The sequence below is a fragment of the Urocampus carinirostris genome, chromosome 14 (genome assembly GCF_059441175.1).
Source record: "Urocampus carinirostris isolate Australia breed hairy pipefish chromosome 14, RoL_Ucar_1.0, whole genome shotgun sequence".
Lineage (NCBI taxonomy): Eukaryota > Metazoa > Chordata > Actinopteri > Syngnathiformes > Syngnathidae > Urocampus > Urocampus carinirostris.
The window spans coordinates 16652187-16664622 of record NC_142362.1 but is presented as its reverse complement, the minus strand read 5'-3'; the positions used below and the strand labels follow the sequence as shown (position 1 = coordinate 16664622).

Sequence of the window (12436 nt, the reverse complement as noted above, 5' to 3'; positions counted from 1 at the left end):
GACGGGAGAGCGAAATGTGGTCAGGGTCAAAAAACAGGTCGTAACCGGAGACAAACGGGGTAATCGGGAACAGATGAGTGGAAAACGGGTGCAAAAAGCGGGACCGACGGGAGTCAGAGTCAAAGTGCTTGCCTTGTAGAAACAGAAGTTCGCTGACGGACTGACAACAGGCGAGTGAAAGGACTGAGCGTAAGTAGGATGGGGAACCAATCAGGTAGCCAGCAGCGGCTGGCGCCAAACGAGCGGGCACAGATGAAAGTCATGAGTAATCATGACATTAACGAAACCATTCTAGAATGAATGCTGTGACAATAATTATGAATTCCATGACAATGAGGCACTTTAACGCAACAAATGAAGCAGTGACCAGCTCAGTAGCCTAGATGGTAAGGCGCCCGCTTTGAGACTGGGAGGTTCGGGTTCGCGCCCCGGCCGAGTCATTCCTAAGACTTAAAAAGTGGTCGGCGGCGCCCTCTGTTGGCTGCGGCTGCATCGGCTCGCTACAACGGGTCAGGTGCAATCGACATTTCGTTCTGTGTACATTGTTACACAGAATGACAATACAAGGAAATTATTATTATTATTATTATTATTATTAATGCCGGACAGCAATCTGATCTTCCCGTGCAAGCGTTAATGATATGACACAAAAGAACTCTCATGTTACTATGCTAGCAAGAAGTCTTTGTCCACTTGTCGGTTTTCACCTCAAATATAATTTTTAAAAGAACTATTTCAGTGACAGATGCTTATTAGTTGTGACAATGATATACTCTATTGTTAGCCACATTAGCTTAAAATCTTTAGTTAGAACGAGTCAAACATTTTTCTCTGTCTAGCTTTCTTTCTACGATTGGCACACACTCACAGCTGATAACAAGGCACTCTCAAGTAGAGTGTTTGATAACACATCTATAACGTTTGCGCTAACTGTTTGCATGTGAGCAAAGCAATTAACTTGTATGGTAATAGGGTGAAAGATAATACACACAATACCCAATTAACACACAAACTAATGCAATACTTGTCTCCGCACAGAAACTAAGGCACTCAAATGTGCAGCCCAGATGTTTCTCCAACACAATTCAAAATTTTCCAGATACGAGTGCTTGATGTTCCAAAACCAAACATCTGCTGGTGGTTAATATGGGATGTCTGTGTGACATCATCACAATTTGATAAGATTTCTGTGTAGCCGAACATTCTGACGTCTTTGACTTTGCTATGACGACAGTTGATGAAGTTAAGAAGCATGTGTGGACACAGTTGCATTTATTACTTGGATTTGAATTCTGATAATTATGGAAGCCCAAAAGTGCCAAAAAGTATTTTAATAATAAAAAAGACCTTTAAAAAAAAAAAAAAAAAAGGTAACTGCGACATAGCAGACAATTATTTAATATGGGTATTATTTTTAAAAAAAATATATCATATGTTTTCACTATTTTTATATATATTTTACATTTTATTTACGTATCATTTAATCTATTCGTTGAAAATTTAAACACAAGTCAAGTCACATTTATTTCTATAATCAGTGTCTGAAACAAAAAGTAACGGGACACCAGCCATAAAGTTGCCTGCCCCATTTTTCACAACTTGAAACACAATAAGACGACTAATCGCAAAAAAAAACCTTTGTTGCAAAGTATTAAGGATTGATAATCAAAATATATAACAGAACAACACGTTAAAATTAAGTTTATTATAAATCTACTTATAACACTCATTGCCTGTTTTCCATTTGCCATCAGTATGTACCTGTATTTACTCATCTTCATTCATGCAATGTTTGCGTTGTGTCGTCTGCTCGAAGCCACGTGAACTCCTCTTTCCACGATGCTTTTAATGTCCGTTTACGTTTTGTAGCGTCATCATTTTTTTAAGCTTCTTTTGAATATTTCTTCTGGGGCTGAAGTTTTGGCTTGATTCCTAACCACTTTACCATTTTTCTCGTGTTCTCCGTGCTTTGGAAAATGATATGCAAATGCACGACCTTATAAGGCTCGGGAAAGTCCGGAAGCATGAAGTTATTCGATGCAGGCTTCTCATTGGCTGCAGAGTATGCAAATTGCCAAACGAAACAAAATTTCCAAACCGAACGAACATTTCGAAATCGGAATAAAGCAAACGTTTGTAACAAGCTACAATTCCATCTTGTCTAAAAAAAAAAAAAAAAAAAGAAAAAAAAAAAGAAAGATTTTCTTTTTTTGAAAAAGTTGTCGGCCACCTAGGCGTAACGTTTTGTAAGTTGTACGCCCGACGTAAAAGACACTGCTATAATACTCATAAATGAATAGTTTAATTTTGATTGTTTAAAAAAAACATTTTTTTTTCCCTTTTTAAAAAAAATTACAAAACAGATTATTTTAAAAAACATTTTCTAAACATACAAATTAAATTAAAAGACATACTTATAAATGTTCTTAAAAATGAAAGTGCCATTAATTATGACATGTTAATAACGAAAAATAAGAAAAATACGTATATATTGCATAATAAAAATAATAACATCCTATCATAACAAGAAGTCATCATTTAGGTTTTTTTCATCTCAAAAAAGTATTTTTTCTATTTTAACCCTTTCCGGCTTTTATAATACCGTGTAAAGGTTTTAATTGGATGTTCGTAGCCACAAAAGGGGAGCAGATACATGTGGTACTATCACTAGCCCATTTCTAATATTTAATTCTAACAATATTAATTGAGTTTAAAAATAAGGAGTACGCATTTCATAATAACATCCTATTCTAATAATGAATATTCATTTTAGGTTGTTCCCTGTGAATTAGCTTTTCAAAAGGTCCTTGTTTTAATTTTTGGTATTCTTGAGCTTCCATAGCCCATACTAGTATTTAATCTTGCATGGGCACAAGAGGATGGCAGATGTTTTGAAACAAAGCGTTGAATTCATGTTTGCCCATCCCTAATATAATGAAAAAAAACAAAACTGATTTATTGTGTGTGTCTTTGTATTAAGTGATTTTGGGTTGTTGGGCGGGGATAAAGGAGGGGATTTTATTGTCTTATTGTACACTATATGTTTTTGTACAGCACTTTGAGTGGCAATTTATTGCCTGTAAAGTGCTTTACAAATAATTTGGATTTGATAAATAATGGGCACAAGAGTTGACATCTTTATAAGACCTTTACTGTTTTAAAATCTGTAAAACTGATCAAATCTCTTTTTTGAGGACTAGAGAAAAAGAAGGCATTTTTTTCATTTCTTTTGTTCTTTATAGAGAACAAGTTGTCTTAAAAAGTACAGGAGAGTGATGGGATGATATCCTCGGCTCTGTCTTTTCAATATGGGGCCAACACGTGTTTTTTGTTTGACGTGCTCTGACTCCTTTGACCTCAGTGTGTTTCATCACGTCCACACCTGAAGCCGATTATTTTCCACAGAAAACTGAGACACGTGGATCTTCTCAAAAGTCGCTTCAAATTTGCATCCTAGATTCATTGAGTTTGGTTTGCTCCACGTGCACCATAATCCCTTGCTAGTTTGCGCGTCATTTTTTGAGGCCTCAGTGGGTTGAAAATATTTTGCGATCCGTTATCCCCGATCGCCTATTGCTGCCAGCAAGGACCGGCAGAGTGTAATTTTTCTAGAGCATAGCGTCTCTTTTTTGGTGTTCTGTACACCAAAAAGTGAAACGCACTCACACGGCCCTAATCCTTTATCCCTGATCACATCTTTCTCCAGGTGGGGTCCGGCAAAGTGTACTTCAGTCGGGCCGTGCGGCTTTTTTTTCCCCATTCTGTCCCCTGAAAAGTGAATTGCACTCAAGCGGTCACAACCTGTTATCCCTTATAACATATTGCTGTGAGCAGGGTTGGGTAGGGTTACTTTAACTTGATTACTTTCAATTACTTTTGGATTACTCTAATACCAAATATACTAATAAAAGACAAAAGAAACTAAATATGAATAAAATTATGACTCACAACACGTGGTAAGCTTTCTCTCCTGCCTTTGATCTCTTTGATCTCCGGCAAAACTAACATAAAATGCGACAGAAACAAAATGAAAGTAAATCCAAACAGCTTGCCAACATCAATTTTGCCATTCCATGTATTCCGTTAATGCCCAAGCCTGCACAAAAATTAGTAATTTTATTCATATTTAGTTTATTTTGTCTTTTATTAGCATATTTAGTATTGGAGTAATCCAAAAGTAATTGAAAGTAATCAAGTTAAAGTAACCCTACCCAACCCTGGCTGTGAGTGAGGGCTGGCAGCATGCATTATTCTTAAGTCTGGCAGTTTATTTTTGCTCTTTTGTTCACCAAAACGTAAACTGCACTCGTGCGGCTGTGATCCATTACCCCCAATTTTTTCCTGCTTTAAAAAGTGCCATTCTGTCTACCTAAAAAATAAACAGCACCTGTGTGGTCTCAATCCACAATCCCCGATCAACTATTGCTGTCAATAATAGTCAGCTGAGCGCTTTTAAAAATGGTTTCATTCAGGCTTTCTGAAACTAACTGCACTGTTTTGGTTGTGATCCCATATCTTCTGTGGACTATTGCTGGCATCAGGGACCAGCATAATGCATATTAAAAATAGTAGGCAGTGGGGTTACTTTGCAGCTTTTTGCACTGGTGCGGGGTTCTTCTTCCTGGTCCCCAATTATTATGATAACAGTAGTTTGAACTGTACCCACCAGCCTGTGTGTTTTCTAATCCGTTGCTTAAATTTTCCAGGGTGTTCTCTTGTGTGTCTTCTGCCCGGTACAGGTCTGTGGATAGGACATGGAAGACACATGTGTTTTGCAATATCTTAGTATTTTCTATTAGTGACTTTTGAAGAGGGCTCCCAATACTACCTAAAGTGTCCACAGTGAACTCTTCATCCAAATGCTGTTTTGGAGAACTTTCTGGAAGCCCCTTCACCTTTGTAGTGTCATCTAAGATAGAAACCCTCGTAGAATGTTTGAAAAAAATCAACGTTGATGTTTTTTTTAGGTCTTGGACATGATGTCTACTCGACTGCACTTCTAATGGTCACCTGTGGCATCACAGCCTCCCATCAGTTGGTAGAGGTCCTCGTGTTCGGTGTCTCGCAGGATTTGTAGAAAATCTGAATACCAACCAGGCGGACACATGACAATCGTTTTCAGAAGTTCACGAGCCGCATCTCTTGGTCCATGCTGGTCCGCTAAGTGGAGAATCTAGGGTATGAAAAGGCAAGATGATGGACAGATGCATAAAGAAAGATCCCTGTGATATGGCGTCCCCGACTTATGACATTTTCACTTTACGGCGTAGAATAAAATGTAATTCCTGCCTCTGTTTAAGGCATTTTCCCCGCTATAAGACATCAACAACAAATTATTGCGTGTGGCCTGACAGGTGTAATATTCAAACTTTCTTGCATATATCTGCCAATAGTCGATGTCATATAAAATGCTGGTCGGCTACTGGTTTGTGTCGCTGCATCATGACAATGCCAATTTGTTATTGGCTGAACTACCTCCCACAATGCTTTTCTCTTTATTGTGTTCAAGATGTCAAATGCTTCTTCAAGACTGCAAATTGGTGATACAGTAGAGCAGGGGTCTCCAGCATGGTGCCCGAGCAAACGAGGACACCCCTCTAAATACAGCTTAGGTGCCTGCGGACCTGGTTGGAAAATATTTCCCCATTACATGATATGTTGGAATCTTAGGAATACATATCAAACTGGGTGCTGTTTGTGCTAATAAGTGACAAAATGTAGCTCACAGCTTGAAAAATGTTGGGAGACCCCTGCAGTACAGTATTTAATTAGTATGAATCCCATTCAGTGCATTCAGTGATGCTAAAGGAGAACCAAAAACATGATAACCATGGAAACGAAGCCTGCCATTATCGAAAACACCAATAAATATCAGGCATGAAGGGAAGTCTACTGTACTTGAATTTTGTCTGCCATTTTGTGGTCTGGATTGGAATTCGGCGGTTTCAAATTTTACTCTCTTGGCAAGCGTTTTCTTTTATGACACAATGCATGTCAGTGTATGTATTAGGACACGAATTTAATCAGCCATTTATGAAAACATATTTTTTGACTTTTAACAATTCAAACTGTTCAGCGGCATCCATACACATAAAGATTATCATGTATTTATTCCCCTGCACCTTTAAACAATACAAATCCTGAAAGTGACTATAGAAAATTATCCGAACTATATATATATATATATATATATATATATATATATATATATATATATATATATATATATATATTTGCCTAACACTGGAAAGGTCTCCAACTCGAGACCGGAGATGGATGAGCACCACCAGGCTGCAATTGTCCCAAATGGTGCCCCTATGATAATAAGATAATTTTTCCCTCATGCCTTGAGGCTCTTTAACTTCACCCAGGGGAGTAAAAACCCACATTAAACCTAAACCCTACATTTGCTTATTACCCTATTCTTATTACAGTGTGTATTTTCCGTAACACTATTTAAATGCTCTTCATTAACACGCTATATTGGGTATTCCATATTTTTCATTTTATTTTTTAACACAAGGATACTGCTGGAAATGTGAATTCCCCTATCTATCTATCTATCTATCTATCTATCTATCTATCTATCTATCTATCTATCTATCCTCATTATGAAATGAAATGTTTATTGAAGGTATTGTTGGATACATTAATCAAAACATGACACAAAGAAAAAACTAATGCTGAGAGTGAGCATGGCCAAATATGGTCACCTTACGCCCCCTCCCCTAAGGAAATTTGACAGATCTGTTTCTGCCAACCTTTGCTTATCTATCTGTCTGTCTTCTCTGTGTGTGTGTGTGTGTGTGTGTGTGTGTGTGTGTATGCGTGTATGTGTGTATGCATGTATTCATGTATGTATGACCCGTGTGGTTAAGGGATCCAACCAATCAACCATATACTTTCTTGGTGCATGGCACAGTAACTCATCCCTTGTTGTGCTGTGGGCTTAATGTTCGGTGTCAGGTTGGGAAGAGCAAACGGGAATGAATGTTTGGTGAATGTGAGTGTGTTCTTGACTCTAGCCACCTCCCACTAGGGGGGGTATGTCTTCGGTATATAAATGGATGGATTATAATGGATGTCTATACGTACAAATAATGTACTTAGCATGTTTTGAATAAAGTATGTGGTTGGCTCCCAAACGCAATAACATATATATGAAACAGCACAATGCCATTTTGAATATCTACTGAAGGATTTTATACATTTCACTATAAAGAATTTTATACGATTGACTCATAATGCAATGAAAATTTTCACTGAGTGGGCTTTAGTTCAATGACAGGGCAGGCTGTTCCAAATGCAGAATATTTTGTCTAGTTCTGTTGATAACAGGACACGATAGTGTGCTGACACAGAATGTTCCAAACATCAAGGCGCTCGTCAGTGAGATTGTGAAGCCCACTTTGGGCTTCCTTGGCACGCACATGGGAGGAGCCGGCACACCATTATGCAAGGTGAAGATGGCCAATCGGAAAAAGCTAAAGGACTTCAGAAGAAGGCTTCCCACAGACGCTAACGTCACTAATTTGGACGTTTTAGATGGAGTACACTTAGTTAAATTTCTAGGGAAAATAAATCTGCCCCCGTGTGAGATGTCGGCTTTCCTGATAATGTTTCCCTCAAGAAACGAGCGCACATAAATTGTTGGGTGAATGTAGGTTGTGTTTAGTTAATGGAGTCAGATAACTAATTCGAACAATTTAGTAAACGGTACATTTTGATATTTAATCCCCAACACTACATATTTTGGAGCCCCCAAGTGTTTACTTTTCAACGCTATCTCTTCGATTGAAAACACAAAAATCACCTGCATACTAAAAAGAGATACTGTACAAACTTTTTCATGGCTGTCCTTGTTGATGAGGGCGCGCGCGTAGCAGTTGGTGGCCACTTCCTTGGTGGCCATGTCAACCAGGCTGGGCACCAAAATGTCGATCATCCTCATGCAGTAGTCGTTGTCAGCCTCCACCTTAGGATGAGGCAGTTTCCCCCGCATGACGTCGGCTGCGTGTCGGCACTCGGCGTGGGCCAAAGCGTCCACGAAGGCCTGAAACCATCCAGGCGGGTGCGGCTTGAGCAAGACGGCGTCGAGCAGCGCGTTCACCGCCGCCGAGTTGCCTTCCGCGTCGACCCTTTTCCGGATGCGCTCTTTTTGCTCACGGGTTAGGAAGTCCAAGTGGTCCAGAACCGGGACCACCGCCACGTACACTCGCAGTCTCGGACGGAAGCTTTCGATGAGATTCTCGTTGATAAGATCGAGCTCCGCGGTCTGGCTCTCCATGGTAAAAAGTCGGAGAATTGCTTTTCTGGCCAAACGAAAGTGAAACTGTGCGAAACTTCTTTTTTGGCGGACATCAGCACGCAGTACTTCAGTTCGCCGGAAGATAGCAGCATTTCACTCATATCTAGTTTAACACTCGTGGAATGCGGGTACTGTACATGTTATCTACGTTTTTATTTTTTTTATTTTCAAAGAGATGGCATTGAAAAGTTGACACGTGGGAGCTCTCATTTCCCCCGGGTTGTGAAAACATGTAGATTTTCAAAAATAGAATAGCACTGTGATTTATATGTTACTGCATTTACTAGCCAACCACATACTGTGCACAAAGCATGCTATGCACATTATTTCATATCCGTCAACCCGTACAGTTTTGCCGTACAAAGTACGTTTATTATGCATTTTTAGACATGTACGACGTACAAGGAAATCTGTACGGAAAAACGAAAATTTGTCAATTATGGGTACCAATATCATAAAACGGCAAATCAATCAAGTCAAACGAGTTTGCCGCGGCAGCCTCTATCTCGGTATCATTTTTTTGTTGTTGAAAATGAAGCGAGCGGTTTGATGCTATTGTGTCACGGTCGCCTTGGTGACCAGTCTGCCCCGCCCTCTGGGCAACAGCTGAAAGCAGTTCCACTAATGGTGGGTCTGATTTAAGGCTGCATGGTGGGCTCTGCGGTTGCGGGCTGGTTACTACTCATTATACACAATCCCGGTCTGTTATGCCTTGTCATGTTTTAGTCTGTTATGCCATGTCCTGTTGAGTTCGTGCCGGAGGAACTCTGTGTTGTTCTGTTTTGCCCCGGAGTATTGGGCGACTTTTATTTTGTAAAATAAAACTTATGGATCGTCAACGCATTTGAGTTCTCCCTTCATGCCTCCTGCCTCCGTCTGGTCCGGTCCCCTTCCACGCCACCACGCCAATCCGTGACAGAATGAACCCGCCAACAATTGAACTCAGCGAACGATCCCAGCGCGACTTGGGGAGAGCTGGAGTGCGCAGTTTGGCAGGCGCCTACTGAGTTGGCCTTCCCTGCCCGTTCGAACCACGGCCCCGCCCGTCGTGGCCCTTGCTGTGCCTCGAATGGGGTCCCAGGAAGAATTGACGCCTGCCTGCCCGACTCCCGTGCCGATTGCCTGCTATTCCCTCTCCCCTGCGTGCAAGTCCGACTCCGACTCCCAAGCCTGCCTGTTCGACTCCCAAGCCTGCCTGTTCGACTCCCAAGCCTGCCTGTTCGACTCCCAAGCCTGCCTGTTCGACTCCCATGCCTGCCTGTTCGACTCCCATGCCTGCCTGTTCGACTCCCATGCCTGCCTGTTCGACTCCCATGCCTGCATTGAGTCTCCCTGTACTGATTTTGTTCAGTCTTTCCTGTCCTGTCTTGTCTGTTCTGAATCTGATCCCCCCCCTGAGTCTGACTCTTCTGAATCTGATTCCCCCCTGAGTCTGACTCTTCTGAATCTGATTCCCCCCTGAGTCTGACTCTTCTGAATCTGATTCCCCCCTGAGTCTGACTCTTCTGAATCTGATTCCCCCCTGAGTCTGACTCTTCTGAATCTGATTCCCCCCTGAGTCTGACTCTTCTGAATCTGATTCCCCCCTGAGTCTGACTCTTCTGAATCTGATTCCCCCCTGAGTCTGACTCTTCTGAATCTGATAACCCCCTGAGTGCGACTCTTCTGCATCGGCCTGACCTGAGTGCGACTCTTCTGCATCGGCCTGACCTGAGTGCGACTCTTCTGTAGAGGCCTGACCTGAGTGCGACTCTTCTGTAGAGGCCTGTCCTGTTTACCCGTTCTGATTTTGCCTGTCCTGTTTACCTGTTCTGATTCTGCTCTGATTTTGCCTGTCCTGTTCTCGTCAGTTCTGCCTGTCTGTTATCCCCTGTCCTGTTCTCGTCAGTTCTGCCTGTCTGTTATCCCCTGTCCAGCTTGCCCGCCGGACCCCCCCCTGCCGAGCGCCGATTCCGATCCGCCCGACGCAGATGGCGCCTGCCTCTCCCCGTTCCTGCGTGTTCGGAGGAGGGAGCGGGGTTGCCCCAATCGTGAGCGTCGAACCATTCCGGGGCGTGAGGTTGTAATTTTTTCTTTTTTGGGACCTCGGGAGCTGTCCCTTAAGAGGGGGGCTCTGTCACGGTCGCCTTGGTGACCAGTCTGCCCCGCCTTCTGGGCAACAACTGAAAGCAGTTCCACTAATGGTGGGTCTGATTTAAGGCTGCATGGTGGGCTCTGCGGTTGCGGGCTGGTTACTACTCATTATACACAATCCCGGTCTGTTATGCCTTGTCATGTTTTAGTCTGTTATGCCATGTCCTGTTGAGTTCGTGCCGGAGGAACTCTGTGTTGTTCTGTTTTGCCCCGGAGTATTGGGCGACTTTTATTTTGTAAAATAAAACTTATGGATCGTCAACGCATTTGAGTTCTCCCTTCATGCCTCCTGCCTCCGTCTGGTCCGGTCCCCTTCCACGCCACCACGCCAATAGAATGTGTACTAAATCCAAAATGGCGGCGCATGGATACATGCTTGCGGCTCGTTGCCCAGCTAATCTTCTATTTATTGCCGTTCTCTTGTCTTTTTTGCTTTCACTTTTGGACACATGTGTGGCCAAAAACACTTACAGTAGGGACGAACTTATTCGGTTGGGTGGGCGTCTAAATTTCGATTATTCGGGCACTTTTTATACCGCCCATGATATACCGAGCGAACTTCAAAGAGACCCGGCATCCTTGTCGACAGCTATTCCTCTTAATAAACGACGGCGGCGGCCCCGTAAAGAAAGGAAACAGAAACGTGGTTGCCGTGCAGGTAGATGTGTGAAGCGTGTGAAGTCCAAGCAGCAAGATGGACGCGAGGATGGACGCGAGGATGTAACTAATTCCACCATTCATTCCTCGCCGGACAACCGACGCTTTAAACTCAGCGCTCACAAACGGCCACAACGCTGGGAGCTTTTGAAGATCTCGACAAAGACTACAAAGAGTTCAGCTAAGTCAAATGATTCAGCAAAGCTGAAATTTGGTCTGTTAAATATTAGATCGCTTGCTCCAAAAGCTTTACTTGTTGATAACATTATTCGTGATTATAAACTTAACTGTATGGGTCTTTGTGAAACGTGGTTACGCCCGGATGAGCACTTAGCGCTAAATTATGCCTCTCCCCCAGACTACGAGAGTAGTCATATAGCACGCACGCTGAAAAGGGGTGGTGGTGTTGCGCTAATCTCTGAAAAATCGCTCAAATTTAATACACGTACCTCTAATAATTACAAAACGTTTGAGGCTCTTGTGATGCGGTCCCCTCAATTGTCAATTGATGTAATAACTATCTATCGTGCACCTGGGCCATACACAACTTTCTTAGACGAATTTGCTGAACTTTTGTCTGAACTAGTAACCTATGCAGACAAAATTATAATTATGGGAGACTTTAACATTCATATGAACTCCCCACACAGTTCACTTACTACTGCGTTTAGTTCTCTAATTGATGCATTTGGTTTTACTCAACTGGTTGACTTGCCAACCCATAAAAATGGGAACACGCTAGACTTGATTCTGACTCGAGGAGTTTTAACCTCAAACATTATGGTGCTACTGTGTACTACTGTTATCTCTGATCATTATTTAGTGACATTTGAGGTGCTAACTAAATGTAGAGTTAATAAAGCTGAGGGATTTAGCGGACGCAATATAAGCACTGGCACAGTTTCTGAGCTCTTTGAACTCCTTCCTGGAGCAGTTGCGTCCTTTCCTAAATACAATGGCTCGATTGACTCACTCATGAATGAGTTCAATACCACCCTGACTAGTGTGCTGGATTCAATAGCGCCCATAAAACTAAAATCACGTCCCAAAAGACGCACACCTTGGTTTACTGATGAAACTAGAACCCTTAAAAAAGAATGCAGGAAATGGGAGAGAAAATGGCGCGCTACCAAGCTTGAGGTTTTCCATCAAACCTGGTGTGACAGCTTGTTAAAGTATAAAGCGGCCCTTGCCTCTGCAAAATCGGCCTACCTTTCGAAGGTGATTGCGTCTCAAAAGAACAACCCCAAAGCCCTTTTTGACACTGTAGCATCGCTTACAAGGCAACAGCCTATCGCAGACAGTTCGACACACTCTGCTCAGGACTTAATGGTCTTC

The 12436-nt window shown here is 42.1% G+C and overlaps 1 protein-coding gene across 1 annotated transcript in view; it reads right to left on the bottom strand.

Moving 5' to 3' along the window:
* Positions 1–8331, bottom strand: part of ifih1 (interferon induced with helicase C domain 1) — a 32269-nt gene extending 23938 nt beyond the window's left edge. The window contains exons 1-4 of the mRNA XM_088353145.1: positions 7844–8331; positions 5011–5173; positions 4829–4909; positions 4667–4741 (exon numbers count right to left, since the gene is read on the bottom strand). Of these exons, the coding sequence (XP_088209271.1) occupies positions 4667–4741; positions 4829–4909; positions 5011–5173; positions 7844–8287 (763 nt within the window). The 5' untranslated portion in view covers positions 8288–8331. The remainder of the gene's footprint in view (positions 1–4666; positions 4742–4828; positions 4910–5010; positions 5174–7843) is intronic.
* Between the last annotated feature and the right edge of the window lie 4105 nt (positions 8332–12436).